General features: G+C 48.9%; 1 protein-coding gene across 2 annotated transcripts in view; it reads right to left on the reverse strand.

The window, feature by feature from the left end:
* Nucleotides 1-326: 326 nt before the first annotated feature.
* The window catches only part of IGF1R (insulin like growth factor 1 receptor), a 321,068-nt gene continuing 293,448 nt past the window's right edge, over nt 327-27,946 (reverse strand). For both annotated transcript variants that reach the window (XM_060096894.1, XM_060096895.1), the window contains exons 15-21: nt 27,835-27,905; nt 23,952-24,181; nt 23,576-23,686; nt 19,684-19,843; nt 16,704-16,833; nt 10,121-10,255; nt 327-2,358 (exon numbers count right to left, since the gene is read on the reverse strand). In XM_060096894.1, coding sequence (XP_059952877.1) covers nt 1,977-2,358; nt 10,121-10,255; nt 16,704-16,833; nt 19,684-19,843; nt 23,576-23,686; nt 23,952-24,181; nt 27,835-27,905 — 1,219 coding nt within the window. In that variant the 3' untranslated portion in view covers nt 327-1,976. The remainder of the gene's footprint in view (nt 2,359-10,120; nt 10,256-16,703; nt 16,834-19,683; nt 19,844-23,575; nt 23,687-23,951; nt 24,182-27,834; nt 27,906-27,946) is intronic.

Raw genomic sequence — 27,946 nt, forward strand, 5'->3', positions numbered from 1 at the left:
CCGGTGCCAGGGGTTCCCTGGGGAGTCCCTAGTTCTAAGGACAGGGAGGTCGGTCTGGAGGGTGGTGGCGGGAAGCCGCAGACGGGCCCACTGGAGCGCGCTCGGCTGCACCCCTGGACTCAGCAGCTGTTTTCCGTGGGATGGAAGGGTTAAATATCCATTAAAAGCAAAATAGTAATCCAAATGCCTAGTGTCTGCAGTTAAAACTGCTGTTGTACCCAAGAATTAAAAAAATAGATATATGTGTGTCACAACCAAAACAAAGGCAAGGGAAAGAGAAGGTGAGACTTTTCAACAGTGATGAATATAAACACTGAACAAGGATGTGCGAAATATTTAACCTTTTTTTCTGACCTGAGTTTGTATCATGTCTTGCACTGTAACAGACTCAAATGCTCTGTGAGAGCAGGCTGGGGAGAGAGGGTCCAGGGCAGGCGCCCGCCTTCTCTCCAGCTGCTCCCCTCACCAGCCTCGTGCCCACAGAGCCTATGGGGCAGAATAGAACTAACGGGGCAGGGGGAGCGGGGAGGGGTATGTATTTATAAAAAGGCATCAAACAGTTCATGGCAAATTATGTTATATAAGTATCAATTACTGGGAAAAGAGGAAGAAAGTCACGCACTCTAGTACAAAGCATAAGAAGTTTCTTGGAGTGAGCAGAGAGGGAAGAGGGTAGACCTGAAGGTTTTCATAGATTAAATCCACAAAGATAAAGAACAAAAAAAATAGCAGCTTTTTTTTTTTTCTGTACAGACGTATAGATGAATATCTGAACCGTAAAAAAGTTATAAAAGTGACATTAAAGACGATGTGTATGCAAATGTTTCATGGTCTAACATAGAACTGTAAGACCCATGAAGAAGTCCTATAACAGAGAAAATGTCAACAAAGCTTAGAATGCTTGAATCCATTTACTGCTTTTCTTCGTACTGTTGTTGTGGTATTTGAATTTCTTTCCTTGCAAACTTGCATAAACAGTTGGGCTGAGTCCCTGGATACCCCTTCCCATCTGTGTTCCTGGGGGCCAGGTGGGGAGCTGGGGCGGGGACAGGAGACTGGCACGTGGACGACCTTTACTCAAAGCCTGTCTTCCAGGCTCCCGACAGGGCCTGTTTCCTCCAGAATTCCTGGGGGCTAGAAGGTGTGGGTACAGAAGGGGGAGCGGGGAAGCCATCTTCACTGAGAGGAAGTCTCATTCTGTCCAGTTCCCCCAAACAATAACCTCGTCAAAAGCAATCAGACCTGTGTGAATGTGAGACTTGAAAAGAACACCAGGGGACGATTGGATGGAGGGCATCACCAGCGTGGCTCTTAACGAGTGACTAGCTACCATGCTCGCTCAGGCCTCTGGAAACAAAAGAACAGTGCGGGGACGGTGAGGGAGAAAGTTCGGGGTTTTGGCAGAATTTGGCAGCGTTAACATGGTAACAACCTTGGATGAACGATGGCCCTTTGTAAATTTCGTATGTCCCTAAAAATGTTAAAGGTACGGTTAAAAAATCCTGTCTCAACGTGTTTTATAAAGACCTATGGTGACGGGCAGGTGTGTTCAAGGGGGCCGTGGAGGGACAGACGTTGCCTCAATCCAATACAAAGGGCGTCCCGGCTGGGCTTGCAGCAAATGTGTTTCCATCATGAAGCAGAAAGAAAGAGAAAGGTGAGAGAGAGGGAGAGAGAGACAGGGAGAGAGAGGAGACTTGATTCTCAAGTGTTCTGTTGCTATTAAGTGTTGTCATTAAGGTTCTTAAAGGCCCATGTCAGTTAAGGGTTTGGGTAGGGAAATAAAAAGCTGCTTGCATATTGAAAAAAGGAACATCCCAAATGTGTTTACTGCAGAGAAGCCGTCTCCCGTGGGCAGCAATGGCAGTTCTGAAGATCCACTGAGGTACAGGAGGCTGTGAATAGATTGTTAAAACTCTCCCCCCCACCCGCCGCCGTGTGCGCACGTTACTGTTTGCACGGATCGGGATCCAGGATCAGCAGGTCGAGGACTGGGGCAGAGGCAAGGCCCGCTCCTTCTTGCGGCCCCCGTTCATGTGCGCGTAAGGCTGTCTCTCGTCGAAGCTGGCTCGAAGGACCAGCACGCCAGGGCCCGGACCGTTCTCGGCCTTGTGTCCTGAGTGTCTGTCGGGCAGCGGCAGGGAGGACGAGGAGGCCGAGGGGTCCAAGGGGACACTCTCCATGTTCTCCGGCTCTAGGTCCAGCTCCTCTGGCTCAGGCGGCTTGTTCTCCTCGCTGTAGTAGAAGGAGACCTCCCGGAAGCCGGGCTCCATCTCGTCCTTGATGCTGCTGATGATCTCCAGGAAGGAAGGCCTCATCTTGGGGTTGTACTGCCAGCACATGCGCATCAGTTCAAACCTGAGGGGAAGACAGACAGAGGTGGGCCCAGCCTGGAAGGGGGCCGTGGCCGAACAGCCCTGTGGCTACTTGCTGTGGCTTCCCCACCTACACGTGTATAGCAAGTGTGCCCGAGCAGTTCTGCTGCCTGTCTGGGCCTCTGGCTTTCTATCTTGATGGCGCAAGTTGCCTTCAGCTTCTCCTGACTTAACGTCCACCAGTGCAGTCACTCCATCCAGACCCAGGACCCAGGACCCTCCACGATACAAAACCCAAACTTTCACTTCCTGAGAAGGACAAATACAGGTTCCACACAAGTCTGCTATTACAGGTATTATTGACATAAAAAACAAACCAGCTTTCTATTTGAAGCATCTCTTGCAGCCACTGATTAAACATTATTTCCAGAATTAGAATGCAAGAAACCTCTGGTTTCTCACTAATAAGGCTGAGCAGTGATCACAGCTTTCCCCACGGTGATCTCTCCTTCAGTTCCACCCATGCTATTTCTACGCTTCCTCCTGGTGGCAGGGGACCACGGGCAGAGAACTGAGGACAGGCAGTGCCAGGCAGCATGGCTGCAAGACAGAAGGGGTGCACGACCCATGTCTGGCGCCAGGGCTCACGCTGCTCACTGCATGCCCTGGGGCGGTAGAGCCGGCCTGGGAGCCCGGCTGCCCTGAACCCAATGAGAGGCCCAGTGGGGCCCTGAGCCAGATGCCAACAAGCCAGCAAGGAGAGCCTGGTGGCAGAGTCCCTGCACAGGCCTGGGGCAGGCAGAGAGGGCACCTGGGCTGCAGCCCCTGGGAAGCCCTCAGAGTCACGTGGCCACAAGGAGCAACCCGGCATCGGGCCCGAGCTCCCAGAACAGGAGGCTGCACCGGAAAAGCAGGGTGCTGCCGGGACAGCCAGGAAAGGCCCAGGCTCTGACAAGATTCAGAATGGCCGCAGGAGGAGGGGTGCTTCTTATTAACCTGGAATGCAGAGTGGTCCAGCCAAGTAGACCCGCTGGCGCACAAAGGAGGTGGCTGAACAAAGGTCCATGCTAGCCAGAGTGTGGAGAAAGTTCCGAGAAGGGACCGGCCAGCAGTTCTTTCTCAAAAAGACCAAAGTGCCTTCCCTTCCACTTCTGTTCTCGCTAGAAAATTCCATTCTATGTTTTGTTTTAAAACTTCTGGCTAATGAGATAGTTTTCAATAAAAATGGCCAATGGAACTCCCCACATCTAGGAAGCTCAAAGCACCCCAAACTGGCTTCCAGCCTCTGTCAGGCTGACACTTGACAGACAGAGCAACTGCCTAAGTCTGGCCCCAGGGAAAGTTCCAAGGAGAGAAAGCCTGTGGGGACAGGAAAACTCCCATGTCGATCCACCAGCTACCTCGAAAGATGTGGGAAAACGGTGTCAGGTCAAGTCAGAGGGAGGAGGATGTGACCCTGAGGGAAGGTGGGAATGGGAGAGAGGCCTGCTGCCTGCTTTTGTAAATCAAGTTTTATTGGAACAGAAACACTGTTTGTTTACATATGATCTATGGCTGCTTTCAAACCACAACTATGAGTTGAACAGTTGAGATGGTTTGGCCTACAAGCCAAATATTTACCGTGTGGGCCTTTACAGAAAAAGCTTGTCACCCCTGCTCTAGTGGAAAAAGAATTAGACAGAACATGAAGACTGACTAGTTCTTTCCCCTCCCAACTGAATCACCTACACTAGGTCACAGCACTAACCACACGGTAGTTAATTAATGCTCTCGGTAGTGTTACGGGTGTAAATGGCTTTACTCTTCACGAGCCTGGGAAGGTGTGTATCATAATATAGCCCCATTTTATAGATGAGGAAGTGGAAGTACCAAGAGATTAAATAATTTGTCCAAGGTCCCCAAACGAGTGAGGGTGGAGCAGGGATGGAGTTCTCGTGAATCGTGTTTTTACACTTTGAACGCCACCGACCTCAGAGGAATTTTCTCTCAACCTAAACAAGAGAAACCACAGTCCTGTCTGGGGCTCTCCCTCTCCTGGCTGTCCACCCGACAGTCACAGGTGTCGTGCGGGCTTTGCAGATAAACTGGCAGCTTGTCCTTGGGTCACATGGCAAACAAGCCTCCTTCCATATCCGCCCCCCCCGACCAAAAGAAAAAGGGCCATAAATACATGAAATCCCTCTCCACGGCTCGGCTGCAATTTCCTCTCTGGCCGACTGACTTATCCCTGAATAGAAGCACAGCCAGGGCCAAGGACACGTGATGTGCCCTGGCTCCGTGCCCCTTGGCCTGGGGCTGAGAAGGTGCCACCAGCAGGGGAGGCATGTGAGTGACATCAGCACAAACCAACCACGTGACACCACTTTTAAACCATTCCAGAGTCACGGCCCTTCCACTGCTGCCCATAAAAGGAAGTCTTTTTACTCTGTGGGATTCAAGACCTTGTTTACACTATCTCCACAAGAAAACTTTCCAGTAGACTTTAGAAGGATTTATGAGCTGATAAAACTCCTCTTTAAAAAAGCACGTTTTTTTACAACTGGTCAGCTCTGGGGAGCTGGAGTCGTCCTTTACTGAATGCCTGCATTGGAGGCGTGCATGCACGCAGCCTTCACCTGGGGCAGGGGCAGGACCAGACGGAGCTGCTGTCCTGGTGTGACCCCGGAGGCCAGGTGATGGTCTCATCCTGCTCACTGTCCCCTCCCCATCCCTGGCCCTGCTGTGTGCAGGCAGAGGCTGCAAGCACGGGCCAAGCGGCCTAGGGTGGCCCAGCACCTAAGTGCTGGCACAGCCTCAGTCCAGGTGACAAAGAGCCCATGTTCCAGAGAGGACCTGCAGGGCTCATTTGTGCCCGTTCCTCCCCTCCTGGCAGCCCTGAACAGCCAGGACTGTCTTATGACCACTTCTCAGCCAGGAGGGGCAGTGGGACAGGGGCCTGCCTGACCGCTCACCCCACGCTACTCTGTTTTGGGGCAGAGATCTAAGGTAGGGCCCATGCACCAGGGAAAAGCCCACTGCAGGCTAACTGGGCATGAGTGCCATTCCTGACTGTTTGGATCACACTCAAGCACTGGATTCCCACAAAACAGGCCCAGGATTCCCGACAATGTGGGGGCTTTAATCAGCAACAGGGAAAACCATGTTTGAAAACTGCAAAACAACCAAAGTCTACTGAGTTTGTTTCAGACTCATCCGTGAGTTGATGACTCTCTGGGCTAAAAAGTTCAAATTCCTTTCTGAACGCTGCACACTGAAGGCCTCCCTGGCAGAGGCTCTTGATGCGTCACACTGTCAAAGTCCCACCCGCAGAGAACACGGTCCACGCTCAGCGCACACCTCTGCTCCAGCCCGGGTCCCAGCATCAGAGTCCAGTCCTTCCAGTCACCGGACTTGCTGAGGGTGCGGACCACTCCCCACAGTCCCAGCTCTGGGCTGGAGCAGTCAGCACTCACTCAGAGGGGCTCAAGGACATTGGTGGTGTGAGTATGGAGACCTGTGTGCAAGAGGAGGTTAAGGACAAGCTTTGTTGTCAATTTAAAATACGGATCCACCATTGAACCACAAGCCGAATCTGTCTCATGCCACTTGCTGATCGATTCACACTGAATCTCAGGGTTGAGACCCATGGGCCTAGACACTCCGCAGCCTGGACCATGGTACCTTTCCTCTAAAGCTGTGCACCCTGTTCCATTGAGGGGATCAGGGCTGTTGGCTACTTGGGAAGAGCCAGTTTCATCTGCTCCCGGGCATCGCTGAGCAATGATGCTGAGCTGAGGTCCACCAGCAGCCACTGCATACCCGCCCCCTGTTACCCTATGGGTGCCATTCACACCTCTGGAACTGAAGCACACGACCTCTCTCCCATATGGAGGCCCAGCATGGCTTTCAGGCAACTCCCGAGGGCTCAGTGACTCTCCTCTCCTCTGAGAGAAACAACAGTCCATTCTTTCAGTTTTTGTAATAAAAGAACCCCTCTCCCAGAACACATCTTCCTTACCTAAGCTCACCAATAAATTCACAAGGACAATACAGACACTCCTTATGAAACTGACTTGCCTCCTTTCACTTTGTTCTTTTCTTAGAAGGGAAAAAATTTGCTAAGGGGGTTCTAGATGGCGAGGCAGAAATGCCTCCTGAATTATACACTTAATATGCCAGAGTAACCTCTCCATGTAAATTTCCTTGTCACTCTATGCTGGGAACAGGAAGTATGCTGCCTTTGCCATGGCAGGGGGGTTGTTTCCCAGGCATATTAAATTAATATTAAAACTCCAGTCACCTGGGTGCAGATCAAGTTCAAGAGTCCCACAAATTTCTCAGAGACAATGTTTATTCAAGTCAAAGAGAAAGCTCAAAAACAGTACCTCTCCTCCCACCACCCCCAAACCACACGAACAAAGCTCACACCTGCTTTCTTGGACTGTTTCTACACCTGCTAAAACACCACCACTTCTAGTGTTAGACTCTCTTCTGGCACTGGACACGCTCAGGCCAATTCAGTGGGCATTACTCCTCAAACTCTGTTACTTATATTTTTGCTCAGAAGGAAGGTTGTTCTTCTAATGGGCTGACATGAATACAGTGGCTGCACTGTTCAAAGTGGAGGACAGTCACCCGTGAGGGGGGCAGTCATCAGTAGGGTGTGGTGGCTGGCCTCTGACACCCCAGTGGTCCTCACTTCCTGGTGTCCACGCCTCACATAATCTCCTTTCACATCAAATAAGGCTGCCCGTGTAGCCCATATGAGGTTGTGGACACCGTGGAGCGTGACTTCGAGGCCACGAAGAACACTGTGGCTTCTGCTCTGCTGTGGGAGCAATTGCTCTGGGGTAGGGGAGGCAAGCTCTAGGCCCGTGGGCCAAATCTGGCCAGCTGTCTAATTTTGTAAGGCCTATGAGCTAAGGATGGCTTTTATATTTGTAAATGGTTGAAAAAAAATCAAAGAAGAATAATATTTTGTGACAAAATGAAAGCTATGTGAAATTCAAATTTCAGTATCCAGAAATAAAGTTTTCTTGGAGCATGGCCACACTTGTTCCTGTGATGTCTCTGGCTGCTCTTGTACAACAGCAGAGTTGAGTAGCTGCAGTTGAGATCGTAGGGGCCCACAGAGCTGAAAATATTTACTATCTATCCTTTTGGAGAAAAGGTTTTCTGAGCCCTGCTCTAGAAGAAGCCAGCTGCATGGCACGACGACACTCAAGCAGCATCACAGAGGGACTAAGGCCTCACGTGGCAACTGGTGGCATGAGTTCTGCATCTTGGAAGTGGATCCCAGCCCTGGTCAAGCCTTCAGATGACTGCAGCCCCGGCTGCCAGCCAGACTGTGACCTCAGGAGACCCCCGGCCAGAGCCAGCCAGCTAAGCTGCTCCTGGATCCCTGACCTCCAGAAACTCTGTGAGATAATAAATGCTTATTGTTGTCTTAAACTGTTAGGTTTCGGGTAATGTTATACTGCAATAAAAAAAGCTAACACAGGTGGAGAGAGGGAGAGTTTCCGCCAGGGACAAGAAAATGCACTAAGTGGCCATGTGCACCTCTTCCATCTTTGGGTCCTGAAGTCTGAAGAGGCTGTACTAGGGAGTCTGTTGGTGAGGGATCCAGGACGCCCACTGCGCCCTTATGCACAGCCCTCTGAGGAGTGGAGCTTCCTGTCATGTGTGGGTGTATCCTGTGCCCCACGTCCAGGACACATGCAGGTTTCCTAGTCCCGGCCCATGCCAGATGATCAGTGGGTACCCCCCCAACACACACACACACTCTCTCTCACACAGACACTCACACAGACACTCACACACTCTCACACACACTCACTCATACACTCACACACACTCTCTCACACACACACACATACACACACTCTCTCTCTCTCTCACACTCACACATACACACACACTCTGAGGCAAAGATATTCCCTTTCCTGCAGCATTCTCTGGCCTCTTTCCTAATTCCATGCAAGCTGTCCCTGGGATAGAACAGGCTTTGGCTGAGCAAATGCTCAGAGGCAGCAGTTAAAGAGCAGGAAACCCAGCTAATGTACCCCTGAAGCAGCAGTGCAGTCAGAGTCAGGAGCACAAGTTCCACCCCCACTCCCCACCCTCGCCCTCTATCTGGAGCTTAGGGATTCAGTCTTGGAAGCTACACTAAAAGTGCTTTAAAAAAACCCCGAAAACCTTGGTTTATTGACAGGACAATGGTTTCTGCTTCCCAGGCTAAGGCAGTCAGATTCTAAGACAGTCCCCAAGATTCCCACCCCTGGTGTAAACGCCCTGTATGATCCCCTCACCTGAGTGGGAGGGACTTGTGAATGTGATGAGATTTCACTCCTCCATTTAGGTTTCTAATAATTGACTCTAAGTTAATCAGAAGGGAGATTATCCTGGGTGGATGTGACTTAATCAGGTAAAAAAAAAAAAAGTCAAAAAGTCAAAAAGCAGCAGAGAGATTCTCTTGCTGGCCCTGAAGAAGAAAGCTGCTTTGTTGTGAGAAGGTCAATGGAGGGGAAGTGTGGCAAGGACTGGGAGCTGAGAGCTAGCAAGACCCTGCTACAGCCACAAGGGGCTGACTCCTGCCAACAACCTGAAGGGGCCTGGGAGAGGGAGGCTCCTGAGCCTCAGATGTTCGCAGCTCGGGCTGACATCTTGATCTCAACCTCGTCAGACTGAGCAGAGGAACCAGCACTCCCATTTCCTGATCCATGGAAACCTTGGGAGACCAAATGAACAGAGCTTTCCTGGCTGTTGGGGCCGATTTCCCTGGTACCCACTCGACATGGCATCTGACTCACATCTGTAAATCAGCCCACCACGACGGGGCCCTGCCCAAGTCAGTGCTCACTCAAGGCTGGTGCGCGGGTAGGTGGCAGATCTGGGTAGAGCCTTCCACACAGACACGGAGACAGCCCAACAGCTCCTCTGGGGCCCTTTCCAATGTGAGGCCAAATCTGTCCTGAAAAGCACTTCTGGAAAATTCCTGCATTGGTCTTGAAGTATTAGTGGTAGCCTACCTTCTACCTATTGGGATCCAGAAGAATCTTGAGCCCTGCCTTAATGTGCATGTCGAAAGCAAGTCCACTGCTCCCCATCTGTACCTGTCTGCACCTGACGACCCAACCACAGCACACCTGCACATCCTCACACCTGCACACCCTCACACCTTCAGCAGCTCTGACCTCCACTGACAGAGGGGCTTCTCCTAAGAACACTGAGCGGGGAGGCCCACGAGGCGTCACGGACTGTTTCCCGTTATCTGACAGATCTCAGGAACAGAAAGCTACATGCCAGGGCTGTGCCTGCCGGGAGGCCCCATGACCGCCTCTAGGTCGGCACAGCCGCTGAAGGAGGCTGCTGAGAGCCTGCCACTCACAGGCCTTTTATGACTTTTGTAAACACTTAACAGGAAAGAAACATGGGGGGACCGCAAGTGGTGGCAGCATCCTGGAACCGCCTGCAAAAGGAGGTCTGAGGTCACCCCCACAGGCCTGGAGGAGCCCTGCTGATGGCTGGGGAGCAGCCTGGGACTGTGGCTTAAGAGTAATCAGTGTCATGTTGCTGCATTTAAAAAAAAAAAAACTCTGCCTGGAGCAGACCAGCAGGGATTGCTTTGGTCAAGTATTTCACAAAGACGTTTGGCCTGAGAAACCACAATGCAAACTGCAAATCCGAACCCCAGGATTAAGGAAGATGGGGCAGGATTAAGGCACTTGCCCAAAGGGACAGGTTCTTTCCATAGGATAAACCCTCTTCTTAACTGCTCTGGTCATCCAAGCACCCACCGGGGCCAGAGGGACCCAGCATATACATACAGCATGTCAGGACAGTTGTCCGGCTTGTCCAGAAGGCCGCCCTCCATGACGAAGCGAAGGACTTGCTCATTGGACAGGCCCTGGTATGGCTGCTCGGCCAGCGTGGCGATCTCCCAGAGGACGACCCCGAAGGACCTATAGGGAGAAAAGAAACGTGAGGTGCTCGGAAAGGGGTGGACAGAGCCACACAGCCCTCTCCCTTTGGGCGACTGAGCGCATGTCGGGCAGCGAGCCAGGCCCTGGGCTAAGTGTGAAACATCCATCCTCATGTGTCGTAGAGTCGATGCAGCCCTGGTGGCACAGCTCTGCCAGCTGAGGGGAGGGAGTGTTCAGGGCCCTTGAACAGCCAGCGAGCACGTGATCTCCAATGGGAGCCCCAGGCAAGCTGAGTTCAGGGCCCAGCCCAGCCAGGACCCTGCAGGGCAGTGTCTCCCTGATGTGCTTTTATACCACCAATAATCAAATGCTGGTCCCCAGGCCCGGCTGGGACAGTGATTTAGTGCAAATCCCTGGGACTAAATGCAGCCTGGGACAAGCAAGCTGTTCAACAAGCTCCCCGTTTTGGAAACTTCTACCTAAGTGGTTCTCTACACAGGAACCCCTGGTTGAGTTTTTAACGCCTACGGATGCCTGGGCCCCCGACTGATTTCACTGGTCTGGGGTGGGGGCCTGGGCCTTGGGGTGTCAAAAAGCTCAGTGGGGATCTTACAGGTCCAGGAGGGCCTGGGGAGATGAGGGGCTCAGCCTCACAGGTGGGGGACAGAGAAGGGCGGCACTGGCTGGGGTGGGGCTCGCACACTAGGAAGAATCCTTAGGCCCAGAGTTTAGCCGAGAGTGGGGGAAGGGGGTGGCCGAGGAACCAAGTCAGCAAGGGGAGCAGGGAGCGATTCTGCCTCGCACGCGCTTCTGCCTGTAGGTTAGAAGATCCTACTAGTGGAAAACAAACTAAAATAGGTATACACATACACAGAAATTTCAGACTGAGGATGTTAAAAAAGGCAGTGCTGTAATCTGCAAAATAAAGGTGACTTCCCAGCATGCATCAGCGTCTTTCACAAATTCTCCACGGTCTATTTGCCTTTCCATTCGGTTCATTTCCGCAGATTAAAGCCTGCCGCTTGGCCAACCCGAGGGGCTTCCTGGACCTTCCGCAGGCCAGGGGTGTGGGCAAAGCCGCACTGAAAATTCTGGGGCGGCGCTTCCCGCCCAGAGCTCTGCGGATCCTGGCCAAGCCGAGCCAGGAGGGCCGCGGACTTTGTATCAGAATGTTTTACTCGATGCTTCAGCTCCTTTCCACGAACAAAAGAGTTTTGTACAAATTGATGCTGAGAGCAGATGTCAGACATAAATATTTAGAATCTTAGCCCTCAGAGGACCGACCCACCCAAGATCCTTTTGAAACTCAGTGACCAAGAAATAGTCTTGGTATTGCACGAGAGACCTAGGAAAGCTGAAAGCCCGGAGGCCCAAATTTGGTGTTCGCAGGCCCAGCCGAGGGCAGCGGGCTCCCCCTGGGCTGGGGGATCTCCGCAGACTGAATTGGCCCGGTCACCTAGGTCTCTGCCTCAGAAGCCATGGCTCCCCAACTCCACCTCTGAAATGCAGTACCCAACTGACGGCAGGCCTGGCCTGAGAAATAACCTGAAAATGCGGTTTCTCCCAGCCCCACGTCCCCCTCCTGCCCCACACGTTCCTCGGCTGTGCCAGCTGCTGTCAGGCGGCCAGTGCCCACCGGACGGCGCCCATGCTGACCTCTCAGCACCTACCGCTGGGTGCTGGGTTCCTGTGGACCCTTGACCTTCATGCGTCTCAGCTCTGTCTCGCCACCCTGATATTGCCAGATGTCTCCTAGGAGACGCCATCAACCCAGTGGAGAACGACTGCTAGTGTAACATCACTTAAATGAGAACCACAACTCTACTATAAAGTCAGAAGCTCGTGCGTTTAGCTTCTCTCCTAAGTGAATCAAATAAACTCTTCAGAAATTAAAAAGTGTCTCCCAACGGGTTTGGGGCAGTCGAGGAAAAAAAATATTAACTTTCTTAGAGAATGCCACTTTCCTTTGTAGAGGAGGGGGAAAAAAATCCTTTTCTTCTGGCCTGCTCAGTTCTCGGCTGGGGCTCTGTATCAAAAGACAGATTAACAAGAGAAAGGGTACAGGTTTTTTTACTATAAGTTTTACACGACACAGGAGCCTTCATAAGGAAATGAAGACCCAACAACGTAGTAAAACCTAAGCATTTTTTATATTAGTTTTGATGAAGAGCACAAAGTCATGGAAAAAGGTGACCGGACAGAAGGATACGAGCAAAGGGTACAGTGAGCTGGGGAAACCCAGCAAGACTTGTTAGTTCAGATTCCTCTTGGTGGCTTAGGAAATCAGGATGCTTCTTCCCTCCAGGGCATATAAGGGTCATAAGCCTGCTTCAGGGGAAGGTCAGAGAGTCCTTCCTGCAAATTCCACTTCTCGACTCCTTCAGCTTAGAAGAGTCAACATGCCAACAACAGACTCCTACAGTATAGCACAGGGAACGATATTCAATAGCACCCTGAGGTCATCCTTCCCACACCTCCTCAGATAACCCCCACAGCTTGCCCGTGCAGGCTCAGACCTGCCCAAAGGTCTGCTCCCCTCCTTTCGTCCCCCAAGCACATCCTCAGTGCAGATGGTCCCCCTTGCCTGGCCTGCAGGACGCCTCCTTTTTGGCACCAACATCTTACTCAGCAGAGCTTCACACTCCAGCTAACATGAACTTCTTAAAACACGGCTCTCGGGGCTTCCCTGGTGGCACAGTGGTTGAGAGTCCGCCTGCCGATGCAGGGGACACGGGTTCGTGCCCCGATCCGGGAGGATCCCACATGCCGTGGAGCGGTTGGGCCCGTGAGCCATGGCAGCTGAGCCTGTGCATCTGGAGCCTGTGCTCTGCAACGGGAGAGGCCACAACAGTGAGAGGCCCGTGGCTCTAGGTCACTCTCCGGCTCAGAAGCCTCTCCTCACAGAGCCTGCAGAATTAGTCCCAACCCCCTAACACAACAGCCAAGGCCTCACTTGAGCTCTCTTCGGCCTAACTCCCTTGAGGAAGTCCCACCATCCTCCACATGCACTAAGCGCTTCCCACCACCGTGGTTTCCCCCAGTGTTCCCACCGCCAAGAGCCCACTTCCTCACTGTTCAGAAGGTGACAGTCCATACTTCAGGGTGCCCCACGACTCCCGCTCTTTGGAGAAGGGGTCTGTGATCCCAGCCTGTCAGGGTCGCTTCCTGTTCTCTACAAGACTTCATCCCTCAGGGACAAGGACCATGTCTCTAGGCACCCTGGTTCTTGTACATGCTGAGCACTGTGCCTGGGCCATGCCAGGTCCTCATGATCACACACATGAAAGAACACAGAAGGTGACAGAGCCGGCTCTCCACAAAGGCTTTCCCTGGAGTGACTCTGGTTTGATGTCAGTGTCACCTGTCTGTGAGGGCCACTTAGTGCTGGCATCCGGGCGTCCTTCACAGGACATGACTAGCTGAGTTCAACCATTTTTCTGCCCCAAGGTATGGAGGTTAAAGCACCTCTACCCAACACCAACGTGCCTCCCTGTCACCACCAGTTGTCACAGGGGCCATTTAAACATCTACTGAGGGGCTTCCCTGGTGGCGCAGTGGTTGAGAGCCCGCCTGCCGAAGCAGGGGACACGGGTTCGTGCCCTGGTCTGGGAAGATCCCACGTGCTGCGGAGTGGCTGGGCCCGTGAGCCATGGCCGCTGAGCCTGCGCGTCCGGAGCCTGGGCTCCGCAACGGGAGAGGCCACAACAGTGAGAGGCCCGCGTACCGCAAAAAAAAAAAATCTACTGAGGTTCTGGAGACATCCCCAAACAGACCTTACCTCACAGATGGAGTATCTAAAGTCCACAGATACCCAACGGTTTGACCAAGGCCACACAGCCAGAGACACTGAGAAATATGCAACACCTGCATGTTTTTCAGAGCAGGTCATTTACAATGTGGCACTGGCATTTAATGCCTCATACAAAACCAAGCTTTGAATTTTATGGATTTAATCTTTAAACATTAGATAAATGCCTTTGTGTGAAGTCTTTTCTAATTAAGAGCATTGGGGCTGTTTTCTCAAGTAAGGGACAACTTGGTGTGAGACTCACTTCAATTCCAGTGCTGGTTAAAGTCAGCATTCAATAATTACACCTCCTCATACCAGGACGGGATCTGTCAATGTCCCACCCACCAGCAAATCGAAACCTACAGAGATATCCACATTACCAGCTGATGTGAATTCGCCACTGAAGATCCAAATAACTCTAGGAGGGAGCAACCAGCCTTGGGTATTTGTGGCCATTTGGAAAGCTTCTCAGTAAGTCAAGAAATGAAGACTGTTGTAGGGTGATTCAGTTGCCCAGGAAGGAAATACACCTTCAAGCCATGGATTTCCCCCTCCCCAGTCCTGTGCCTGGTTCCCTCCATGCCTGGAGGGCACACCTGTGTCTTCTAACCCAAAGGAACCATTTGCAGGGACACAGTGCTACAAGAGAGCTATAGAGGAGGAACAAGGACAGTGCCCAAGGGCCTGGGAATAATGTCTCCAAGGATAGCAGGAAAACCTAAAGATGTTCCACCTAGAGAGAAAAGAGACCACTTCCTTGTGACTCTAAGGCCTGTCTTATCAAAAACAGAGCAGGGTGTGCAACCGTGCTACAGAGAAGGGCCAACGGGGTATCAGCAAGAGGCCAACTTAAGCATAGCATGAGAAAGACCTGCAAAACCGAAGGATGTCTTAAGGATTAGGGCTGCCTGTCTTTATGAGAGAGGAATTAGCAGTCCCTGGAAATATGTGAGTAGAAGCTCAAAAACCAGCTGTCGAAGACGCTGTAAATGGGGTTTGGGGACTGGTCCCAACCTCAGAATACCTTCTGATCCTAAAATTCTAGGGTATCTTCTGCAAAGTCAAATACAATTCTTTGTATTTCTTTCTAGACTTTAACTATTTAGGGATGACTGTTTTGTACCACTGAATACACTCAAAAATGATGTTCATTCTTTCAAGAGGGAGCACTTTAGATCCTGGGGAGCTAAGAAGCCTTCCATATTCTCCATCGTCCTAGCCTACCCACCTTACCAGTGTTATCCTCAAAGGCTATGTTAAAAAAAAAAAAAAAAAAACTAAAGCACTGTCAAAGCCTGAGCACGGAATGGAATGAATATGAAATCCCTACTCTTGTTTATATATATTTTTTCTTACTGGTTCATAATGTCTATGTCATCAAATGGGAGAAAAATAGCAATGAACACCCTTTACTGCTGCTTGGTGCAATTGCTGCCAACCAGAATTTGGTAAACTTAGCCTATGAGATATTAACAACTCTAGTTTTATCTTCCTGCCCTGCCTCTGTTTTCCCTGGCTCTCGTGGTTTTCTATTTTACTGCACTGTAAGCTGACCTCAAAGTTGTTGGAAGCATGGATCCTCGAATAAACAGATGTGGGTGTGGGCCCAGGCCTGTCCTCTCCCCATCATCTCTATATCTAAAAATGGTGTTGAACACTTTGATTTGACTGTGAAGAGGGAACCGTCTTGAATAGGCTGATTGCAAAACAGATCTCACACTCGAGCTCAAGAAGAAATCATGCTTTGCTGGGTCATATTCAAATGCTATTTCCAATTCGCACCTGTCTTCAAAATAGGATCCAAGGCCCTTGATCCCAAGGTTCACGAGGTTAAAAAAAAAAAAGTGATGTCGGTCACTACTTAAATAGCTCCTCTATGTCGTCATCCCTACAGCTGGAGTAAACAACTACCATTTCTGTAACACACCAGCAACGGGATCTCCTGAGAGGACAGCCAAGAAACTAGCTGACGTTCTAGAAGGTAGACGCGCCAGGGCCTTCGCCTGCCAAGAACCTCAATCGTATTTCAGAACCTGCCTACCTCTCCACAATGTTGCTGAGGAGCCGCAATAAACAATACTATCAAAAGGCCTCTGCATCCGCAGCTGATTGCACCTTCTACCCCAAGATACGTCCATGACTAAGGGAGACATTTTGCTTTCCACACCATCCCTGGGTCAACACGATAGGTGCCCACTGGAAGAGGACAGACAGCAGATGGAACCAATAGGAAAACACATCAAGACTCATAAGCTTTGGGTCTAAAATAAGCAGTGTCTGCAATCTGAAGGTTTAATTAGGTGAAGCAACCCCCTCCCCAAACACACACATACGCACACGCATGCACACACACACGTCGCATCTATTTATTGCGAAAGAAAATGAGAGAAGGCAGGCGGGGGAGAAGCAGAAAGAGGTAAAATTTTCTGGCTTGTCCCCATACCCTAGCCCCTGGTGGTGTGTCTCCAGGCCTCCCAACCACTCGGTGAGCAGCTAAGCATTGAAAGAAATGTTGGTCCCACAAATTCTTTAGATCCCACAAGTGCCCACCGACAACAGGAACACGTCAGTGATGAGGGGGTGGCTCCCATCACACTTAGTCAAAGCTGGAAATGGGTAACAATGAACAGAAAACAGGAGGAAAGGAAAGGACTCGTGGGGGCCGGGGGCTGGCGTTACAGGAAGGGTCTCTCGTACCAGACGTCAGAGTGCGTGGTGAAGACTCCATCCTTGAGGGACTCGGGGGACATCCAGCGCACAGGCAGCAGCCCCTTCCCTCCCTTCCGGTAATAGTCGGTCTCATAGATGTCTCTCGTCATCCCAAAATCTGTGAGGAGGAGAGAAAGCACGAAAGTTACCCCGTGTGAGTAATGTCGGGGGAGAAGCAAAGAGGCACAGTGACGTCTCAGAGGAGGGTCCTGTGCCCACAGCCAAGTCCAAGGGGAAACTGGCTTTAGGTAGGCCGATATCCATGCTGCCACCTGATGAGGCAGAAACTGTAGGGGAGGACCGGTGAGTCACATGACAAGCAAATGCCCAGAAATCTCTGCCTTTAAATATATTTACAATGTGATTCTTTTAAGAAGGTAGCTCCCTCATTGCATTTGAAATGAGAGGCATCTTACAACTTATCAGGACCCATAGTTTATCAGGAAAATATGTACTGAGTAGAGCAAAGGTCATTTGTATGTGGTTTAAAAACATGATCAAATAGCCAGGAGCATGTTGACTTTTATTTACTTGGTAACACTGCCTCATTATCAGAGGAAAGAAAGTAGTTTCACCATCTAATAAGGGGGAAAATATTGAGAGTACCAATTCACGATGAAAAAAGTACACAGTAAGATGCCTAAGAGATGGTATTTACTAGGCCCCTGAAGCTATTACTCAATAATGTTTTTCAACATAATACTCCCACTCGTTTTTGAAAATGTCTTCCATTTTCCATGTCTCTAGAAGATGTCACATAATTATGTTTGATGGCAGGCTTGCTTTATAATCCTAAATTATTGCTTCTTTGTCAGATTTTGATTTTCCACTCAATCATGTAACCTTTTCTTACAGGGACTCTTCCGTTCTCCTTCCCAGGAGAAAGGGCTGCTCTCCTTTTTAAAATGTTCATTTATGTCTCTAACTCTGCCGCAAAGAGGTAAGGCTACAAAGCAAACACAGAGAACAAAGTTCCTTGGACGTTAATCAACATAATTTCCTTGTACTATGCTAACGGCCATCGAATTGCCTCTGGTAAAATTGCTTGTCATATCTGTAATCCATGGGACACGGGGCATTAGAAAAACATTTTTGAATCCTGGCAAAGAATAAAAACGAAGTGCTAAAGTCTTATCTGCGAATTATCCAGTGACATGCAAATAGAGGATCTGCTTTTCCTTGCACAAAAAGGAAAGACAGAAATCCCAGAAAAAAAGCACAGACTATTTCTTCCTTAACCCAAAAGAAAAATTTCAAATTTTAAGAAGAAAAAACACAGTACAAAGAAAACATCACTATAAATATGCCACATGGTTAAATAGCAAATAGAGTCCTTGCTGATTTGGACTTCCAATGGCAAGTGGCACAAAAACGGCTCTCCCACAGTGAGGGCAAGCAGGGAAGTAAAGGAGAAGGAACTGAGTTAGGCCACAGACACTAACGTTTCCATTTCCGAGGACCTGCCCCACACCCAGCACGTATGTGCCTGGTGCTTTCCTGCACCGAGTCTTTCCCAGCATCTCATGGCTCTCTTACAGCATCATCCCCATTTCAGAGGTCAAGAAATTGGGGCTCACAGAACTTAAAGACACTTGCCGCAAGCCTCACATCTGTTAGTGGCAGAACCGGGATTTAGTTTAGTTAGTGACTGCCTGGCTCTGCAGCTGGGGAAGGGGAGCTGGTTGGCATCTCTGTGGGAACAGTCTGGGTCCTCGCTGAGAAGGGAAGGGCAGAGAGCAGGGTACACAGAGGAAGCCCAGGCAGCAGCCATAGGGGCTCTTCCCTGAGAGCCCCAGGGCAAGACAGCCTCAGACTTTCAGGGGTGTCAAATGTGTGGATGCCTCAAAGGGCCAATCCAGGGACACACGGAATAACTGATGGCCAAGGATATTTGCTATACGATATGGCTCCATCCATTACCTCTAGCTCCTACAAATGAAAGATAAAGACACCTATCCCCACTTGGGAAACCATCCTAGCGGGGATACTCATTGTTCACCAAAGGGCCAAAATATTGATTCAAAACCATTGTTAAAAAAACCCCCAAAACACTGCTAAAGGAAGGCGGGCACTTCCAGAACAGACAGTTCAAGAGCTAGACAAAGAGGTTTAAATAGTTTTTGGATGTAAAGTCTTCCTGTAGCTTCTCAGGATAAATGTTTAGCATTTTTCTGAAACATCATCATCTCATAGTGGGAAGAGCAGGTGGTTCCCATGCAGCCCTGATGTTTTATGTGTTTTATCAGGCAGATCCAAGGACCAAAGTAAAACCCAAACCTAGAGTCCGAAGTAAATTCCTAACCAGTGACCACCCCCCTTTTTTGGTGTTACAGTGGGTGGTGGCAACAAGGGGTCTAAGGAGGAGTTTAGTTAGCTAATAAGTAAGGGTTGCAACAAAGATCAAGAGCTCCGAGGTTGACCAGCTCGGGTGTGAACCCCAGAAAGCAGCGGTCTTCCCTCATCCTGTAACCACTCCTGCTCTGTGCATGGGCTTCACCCTCGGGGACCTCACCTCTTAGAAAACGCCATGGACCCCTGGTTGTTGTGAGGCAGACAATGTTCCTTGTAAGCTGGAAAACTGGAAGACATACTGGTAGTATGGAGGGCAACTTTTAGGCACAAGTCAAAATCACCTGAGGACACTGTCTCAACTGTTTTTGGAAACAATGCTTAGAACTGTTCTGCCAAGAAATGCCTCAAGTGCCAGTAGAGGCAACCTCAGAGACCATGGCCTCAGCTCACCCTTGGCCACTGCCTGGACAACTGCGCCCATGCACTATCAGGATTAGAGCCAGGCTGGCTGGGTTTGTGACTACTGACTGGACACAATCACATTATTCCCAAGAGTAAGACTCTGCAGTCACGGGATGCATTGGAAAACCTCTCCACAGGCAGGCTAATGCCCACTTGGCCCCTAAAACATGTGCGAGTTTAGTTCTTGCTCAGATCTGGAAAGCTAAGGACACACCTCCGATTTTGACTGTGAAATCTTCGGCCACCATGCAGTTCCGGGCAGCGAGGTCTCTGTGGACAAACTTATTGGCGTTGAGGTATGCCATGCCATCTGCAATCTCTCCAGCCATCTGGATCATTTTGCTTAGGCTGGGAGGTGCTAGGACTGGATTATTCTGTTGGAGATTAAAAAAAAAAAAAATCCACGTGAGAATTTAGGAATTTTTCCCTCCCCGTGTTCTTTCACGGTTTGCAAATCCACCTTTGTTCAATCTGAGCACCACAGGTCATTCTGCTAAGAAACCAGGAGTGGCTCAGAAGGAGGCCATGGCAGTTGCCCTCTGACCACATCACAAAGCTGCAGAGAGAAGCACCTATTAGCGCAACTTGGGACCAGCATCTGCGATCTTGGGTGGGGCCAACATCATTTAAAGTGAAACCAGCAATTTTTGATATTAAAAATTCTGGATACTCAAATTCCAATTAGTGTATGTGTTCCTTTTATTTCTACAATCCAACTCCATACAGGGAAAAGGAGGGAGAGGACATTACAAAGGCCATGTGGAAATAAGCAAACGGGTTTCTTGAATGGACACTGGATGTGTTATTTCCTACATTAAATTATTTAATCCTTTTCTTTCTCTTCAACTTTCTTCTAAAGTACAAAACCATCAAGATTAATTTGTTCACCTTACAGAGTGGCGTTCCTTGGATTATTATTTTCTGTGGGTGCTGAGGAAAGCAAGCCCTTGACAGTTCATTTAAGTCCAACAGAAGCTTATTCTGGAGGGGACCAATGTCCAACAGTGACAGGTAGCACAGATAAACGTTTCCTCTTTGCAGAGAAGGGCAACATAACGACTTCAGAATTGAGAAGAACTCCCCCAAATAATAAATCCATTTGGAAAAGTTTTATATAAAATGTGTGTCCAAGCCTCTTTATCCTAAAAGAAAGTGTAGAAACCAATCAGCACCCCCAGTTTAGATGCTGACCACCTCTTGTTTGTGTGAGTTCAACAGACTTTACCTCAGTTTCCCTGACTACAGAGCATCTGTCACAACACGGCAAAGCCATCCTGCTCTGACAGGTCCAACACGTCCCCTTCCCAGCTCAAACCCTGCGCCACAGGAAGAACATGTCTGGGCTTTAGGATCAGACAGTCTGGCCTCCTGCCTGGGGTCTTTCACATGGGGTCGAGGCGGGGTCACTGCGGGGAGGATGACCTGGGACCATGCATGGCAAGTGTCCGCCAGTGCCTGGCCAAGGTCCATGCCCAGGGAATGCTGGTTTTCGCCCAGTGACGTGCTAGTTTCTGCCCCAAAGCTGGCTTCTAGGAGCAGTATAACAACTCTCCAAGTACTTGGGGGTTGGTTCTCTACACTTGAATTCTGAAGCTACTATCAGGACTGTCTGTGGTGATTTAAAATCCTCATTACTGAGTTGCCTGGGGAAGTGATGTGATGACCCGAAGGGTAAGCCAAAACTACCCCCTTCCTTTACAAAGGGGCCTTGTTTAGAGGAGCCTTTTCCCCTCAGGACCTAACATTCCCTTTAACCTTTTCAGGGCTTTAGATATGCATGGTACACCAGGAAATCGGCAGGTAAAATGTTAACTTTATGCTCATAATACTTAAGTCGTGGAATATTAAGTTAGGCGCTTATTAGAAGTGGCGCTTCATAATATTAATATGAAAAATAGAATCAAAAAAAGGAAGCTGATTTTAAGTATTGAAGGAGAGGGCTGACATTCTGTCAGTTCATGGTGCTAATACTGCCATTCTTTCAGACGTCTTAGAAAACAGAAATATTTAACTCGCTTAGAACTACTTAAGACGCGTATACACAAGCATCCACATTTAGTGAGGGAACTGAATGAATCTTTACTGGGGGAAGATGCTAAGTAGAATATAATGAAACCACAGGATAAGCATACGTATTTTTATACGTGACATGGGTTAGAAAGAACAACTTTAAATCTAAAAGTGAATTTTTTGGGGGGCTTCCCTGGTGGCACAGTGGTTAAGAATCCGCCTGCCAATGCAGGGGACATGGGTTCGAGCCCTGGTCCAGGAGGATCCCACATGCCGCGGAGCAACTAAGCGCGTGCGCCACAACTACTGAGCATGTGCTCTAGAGCCTACGTGCCACAACTCCTGAAGCCCGGGTGCCTAGAGCCTGTGCTCTGCAACAAGAGAAGCCACCGCAATGAGAAGCCGGCGCACCGCAACAAAGAGTAGCCCCCGCTCACCGCAACTAGGGAAAGCCCGTGCGCAGCAACAAAGACCCAATGCAGCCAAAAATAAATAAATAAAATCAATAGTTTTTTTTAAAAAAGTTAATTTTTGATCTGAAAAGGACTTCAGTAGTCATATTGTCCAACCCTCTTATTTTACACATAAGGAAACCAAGGCCCAGAGCCTGAAGCAGCCACCTGAGGACGCAGACGGGTAGTGGCAGAGCCAGGACTAGGGCTATGTGTTGCAAATTTTTATTCTGTGCCTGAAACTGGGTACGAAGGAAGTAAATGCTTCAGACTTCTCAGAGGTGCCTTAAATGAATCTGATAAGAAACATACTGCCACGTCTCCAGTCACCCAGCTGAGGAAGCTTTTCCCCTTCGTGCTGGCTTGTGTATTACAAAGTGAGCTGGGAAAAAGCACTAAGATCCAGGGGAGCTGGGGACCCACGCTGGGCAGAGCAGAGGGTGGGTGTGTTGCAAACCGCCCTGATCGGGGCCTCAGTCCACACTGGGCCTCGCGGCCCTTGCAGAGCCACACGCATCATCTGCTGTGAGTAAAGGAAGCCATGTGTGAACAAGTGCTTGGAACAAAAATTAAGGAGCTACTACTTGGGAGATGATGAAGTTGCCAATTAAAAGAAGAAAATAAAAGATTAAGCTCAAACAGAGAAAGGCTACAGACACTCAAGAAGGGGAGAGAAAGGGGAGGGTCCAAGGCACAAAAGCAGACCCAAAGCTTCCTCAACAGGCAGCCAAGTCAGGGTCCAAGTGAGGACCTGAGACCCACCAAGGCAGCCAAGTGAAAGGCAGATGTTGCTGGTATCACTTCTAAGTGTTTATCTCCCAGTTTACTCTTAAAGGTCGTTCCTCCAAATGTGACAAAGCTGGGTTCATGGGGAGACACCAGGGTAACACAAATTGATATTTTTTTGATACTAAGTAGAGATCATTGTGCAGCTGAGGTGATGATCATTCAGAAGCTCAAGCAAGACACTGATTCCGGATAAAGGCTGAAATGTGGATGCAGGGCTTGAGAAATGGGGCTCCCCCGGCTCAAAGGCTCAGACTGCCCACAGGAGGGGAAGGGGCACACGTCGGGTGGGGGCCTGTGAGTGAGTGGGTGTCTGCGCACAGAGCTGGGAGGAAACCACCCAGCACAAGAATCAAGTCAGCCTGACAGTGAACTCTGACAAGCACGACACTGAGCTACGCTGGGTCTGGGATGGACAGGAAACATAATGGGCTATAGATGGGGATCCACTAAGAACCAAACAAAAGAAAGCCGGTCCAGGAGAGAAGGCAGTGGAGGAGACAGGCACTCCCGGCTGGGGTGGGGGGCAGGAAAGGTTCCAGGGAGGGAGCAGCGTGGACATGGTCTGTGGGTGGGAGTCAGGGAGAGACGGTGGTAGAGGAGGTGACTGGGGGTGGAGGGAATGACGTAGCAGCAAAAGCACACAGGGGTTTGAGTAATAGGGTACCTGCGGACTGGCAAGTGCCTCTCACAAAAGAGCCAGGTCTCTCTAGTCAGGGAACTCCTTCATATACAGGACCAAGAACCAAGCACGGGGCAAGAAAAGTGAATGGATTTAAAGACGCAGTATCTTCTGGGGGAAGGTTCTAAAGGAAAGGGAACAGTTAACATGGGATGTCAGTGGAAATCAAAACTGACCTCCATTTCTGGCCTCAGAGACCGGAGATAACTTTTGAGGTCCCCCCGGGTCATCAGTTCCATGATGACCAGCGTCGGCTGGCCCTGGGACACCACGCCCAGCAAGCGCACCTGTGAGGAAGGACAGAGAGAAGGGCTCAGAGGGTGAGGGCTGCCCACGACTGCGGCTCTCCCACCGCTGGGACCATCTGGCCCAGAGCGGAGCCCGTATGATGGGCCACTGGGGCTCACGGGCCAGCCCTGCATCACATCCAGAACCTTTGTGTACACAGTGTCTAAAGGAACAGTGGGGTGATGGGGGGGATCCCTACAGAAGACAGGGCGAGACAGCAAACCCACAAGTGTGCTCCCCAACACATGGGGGCCCTTCTCTTACCACGTGGTGACAGTTGAACTCCTTCATCACCGAGGCCTCGTTGAGAAACTCAATTCTCTCGCGCATACTGGCGGCCTCGTTCACCGTCTTAATGGCCACCCTGGTCTCAGGCTCATCCTTGACCACGCCCTTGGCGACACCTTCGTAAACCATCCCGAAGGAGCCCTGCCCCAGCTCCCGGCTCATGGTGATCTTCTCCCGGGCCACCTCCCACTCGTCAGGCACGTACACTGGGGAAGAAGAGGCCAGAACTGAAACAACGTGCTTTGGGCAAACTCCAGGCCAAAGAGGGCGAGATGCCACTTCCTAGAGCCCACAGAGGAGAACATCAGGAGACAAGATATGGCTTGTTCTGGAATCTCCCACAGGCTGTGGATTTCAGCAAGGCCACTGTACAGTCAAACACTAAAATTTCAAGTCCTCAAGGAGTTCTAGATAATTCAAAGATACCAACAGCATATAAGAACCAGAAAGTCGTCCAATTTGAGATGTTGCTATAAGTATAAAATTCATGCTGGATTTCAAAAAATAATGTAAATATTTCAATAACTTTTTTACTGGCTGCATATTAAAACTGATAATATTTTGGATATATTGAGTTAAAGAAACCCTTATCAACATGTATTTCACCTGTTTCTTTTTCCTATTTTATATGTGGCTACTAAAAAAATTTCAGGTTTCTTATCGGACTGGCACTATATTTCCATTGGTAGCTCTGCTCTAGTCTGGACAGTTTCTCTGGCCTTGCCAGAGACCCTGGGGTGATGAATGAGGTACGGAAGGAACTGAGCTCTGGCACCGAGGGGCATTCAGTGGTGACCAGCATGGAGGGACAGCTGATGAGCAGAAGGACCTCCCCAGGGCTTAGGCCTGGGGCCTGTGAACTCAGGGACCTCCCACCACTGGGGTGAGGGGCTGGGGGGTGGGGCTTGGTAATGACTAAGCCTGAATATGATTTCCTGTCCAGCCTATGCTTCTGGTCAGATTCAATTTGGTTTAAGAAAATAAATATATAATTTTAGGCAGGAGGAAGGAGAAAGAAAGAGAGAAAGAAAGAAGGGAGGAAAGAAAGAAAACAAAACTGAAGATCCATCCTACCACTCTGATGGGTAGGTGAGAACTAAAATAAAATCAACAGCTGTTCTACAGTTCCATAAGAAATTTCAATTATTATCATATTCTTCTAATGCTGTGTGCTTACATCCTTGCCTGAGAGGGGAACCCTTGGCATCCTCCACTGGTAGGAAAGAGGTGGTCCTGGCTTAGAAATGCAGAAGGACTGAGAACCTGGGATGGCATCTGTTTGCCTTTAGGCTTTCAGATGTTAACCGTGGGCCTGTGGCTGGATGTAAGAGAAGCAGTGGATTGACAGCTATATTCCGACACCCCCAAGTCCCAGGTATCTACCTTTAACTGATATCTTAAAGCAAAGATGTCTATAAATTAGGCCCAGGAGATACCACCAATTTACACCTCTAAGGAATTTCCAATATGGACTATGTTAGTCAATCTAGAATTTTCTTTCACATACATTTTTGTATTTCATAGTACGTATGTATGTGTTCAGGAATTTCACAAATGGAATTACAACCTCCATATGGCTTAGACAGTTTATAGCCCTGAAGAAGGGGCTGATGCTCACTTAGGAGAGTAAGTATGCAAGACAACCCAGTAGATAAGACTCTTCCCGATACCCCTCAGAAAGTATAAAGAGACACTGTATATATCCATTTATCTCTGAAAATCCAGGCTTGCTTTTAATCAGAATTAACGATGTAACACACCATGAAACATGGAGTTAAAACCAATCACATTCATCCCCTGGGAGGTAGCTGATTCAACCCAATAGCTCTGACTTTAGCCAGCAGTCCTAAGCCCTGCCAGGCAGGAGAGGTTTACGTGCACAATGTTATCAGTGTTTCCCTGGAGGGGATTTTCAGTGTACTCTGGAGAATGGTGACATGCAGATTAGCTTTTGGAGAGAGAAGTTTTTAAAGCATTTTTGAACTGCAATGTCATTTTGTTGCCCCTTGAGGAAACTAGCTATAAGATGCTTGTCAAAAGGCTGAATAAGTTCAAATAAGGTGACAGTCTTCCTACCTGTTGGCCTGGGAGACAATAAGTTTTGTTTGTTTGTTTTGTTTTTAAAGAATCAAGAAATATTATGAAGGCACTCTGGAAAGACACAAAATTTTAATTCAAATCGCCGTTAGAGTCTGATATGATTGTATTTGTGCTCTCTCTAAACTTCCTGGATCCTTCACAGTCAAAGCTACAAATGCCAATCTTCTATGCTTTATTTCGAAACCGAGCAGATTTTTGCAGTAGTCTTACTCCACACTGATAGAGGGGGAAGTGGCCTTGCATTTTCCTTATAAATTCCATTAAGTGTGTGATGACTCCTCATCTTACTTGATTAAAAAAAAACTATTATTTATTCAAACAACGCATAAAAATCATCTTGCCTTTTTTTTTTTTTTTAAAGAAAAAGAGCCTCTCCACAAGTAACTACTCTTTTAAGTTTGGTGTGTATCCTTCCAGAACATTCTCTGTGCCTTATATGTACACACACACACATACATACAGACATGTAGGTGTGTGTGTACATAAAGATGTCTTTTAAAAATACAACTTTGTGAGGCCTTTATGTAAAGAAGAATAATGTCCTCATTATTCTACGCTTGATTCACATTCAGAGGAGTCTGCTTTTGACTGGCTTTATTGTAAACACAATTTGAATTAGAAATTATTAAAGAAATCACAGTAATAAAACTTTACACAATTATATAGTGCTTTTAAACTGTTTTCTCATTTGATCAGGATGAGCATTAGAATAATCATGACTCTTTATTTCACGCCTCCTGCACACACACTTCCACTTCTGAAGCATGAGCGAGGCAAACGTGTTTTCTAAATACATCCAGCCGATTCCATGCACTTACTTATTCACTTGACAAACCCTGGTCAGCTGCTCCTGTGGGCCAGCTTGCCGGTCTCCCCAGCCCCCAGGACCTCACAGTCCATCCCCACAGCGACTGCATCACGTGTCAACAAGATGCCAGGGGCTACCTCATCCTGATTTCTCAACTGCCTAGTTCTGTGACCAGGGCAAGTTTCTCCTCTGAGCCTCGTTACCCCACTGACAGACAGATGAGCATCAGACAACCCATCCTATAGGGATGCAGGGATCAAATGGGATGGCATTTGTGAACGTCTCTAGCAAAGTGCCAGTTAGTGGTACCCAGTGACCAATGTCTCACCCTGACTTACTTTGAAAAGTTAGGATTTTGCCAAACTTGGAAGACAAGACAGCAAATAAGGAAAAAAACCTTCCAAGTCAGACCATCTCAGACGTTTAACTAAATGGCTCTCATGAGTTACTACCAGAGGGAAGGTGAACAGGTCATGAGGGTAAGAATCATTAAGACCCCAGTCAGGAGGGAATGAACAGGAAATCTCCAAGATACAAAAATCAGAGAAGCCGTAGTGATCAAAGACAATTATAGTGACATGAAACTCAAGCTGAAACTAGTTTAAAAGGACTGTTTTGTCAGCTGCAGCATATCTTCCAACTAGATGTTGACAATTATACAGCTTTTTTCATTCTAGCATAAAATTTCAAGCAATTAAATAAATGGATTACTGTGCTGGCCACATTCATCTCTGAAGCCCATTTTTCCTTGGGGCAGCCCAGACAGTCCCAGAATTTTTGACATATTCAGTGAACTGCTCAAAACATTGGTTTTAAAAAAAAGTGTTAATGAAGATGGATCTGAGGCCAAAGGTCCCTCAAAATAATGCAAACCTCTTCCCCTGAATTCGTAACACTCCCCAAAGCTCCTGAGCTGGGACCCCAGACAGTGACTGTAGTTTAGAAGCTTACCATCGGCTGCACTGAAGTACTCCGGGTTCACAGAGGCATACAGCACTCCGTTCCCCAGCCTGCTGTTATTTCTGTCAAAAAGGACGAAATTCAGGTTAGAAAAAAGATCCCC

Source organism: Mesoplodon densirostris, chromosome 4 (assembly GCF_025265405.1).
Source record: "Mesoplodon densirostris isolate mMesDen1 chromosome 4, mMesDen1 primary haplotype, whole genome shotgun sequence".
Taxonomy (NCBI): domain Eukaryota; kingdom Metazoa; phylum Chordata; class Mammalia; order Artiodactyla; family Ziphiidae; genus Mesoplodon; species Mesoplodon densirostris.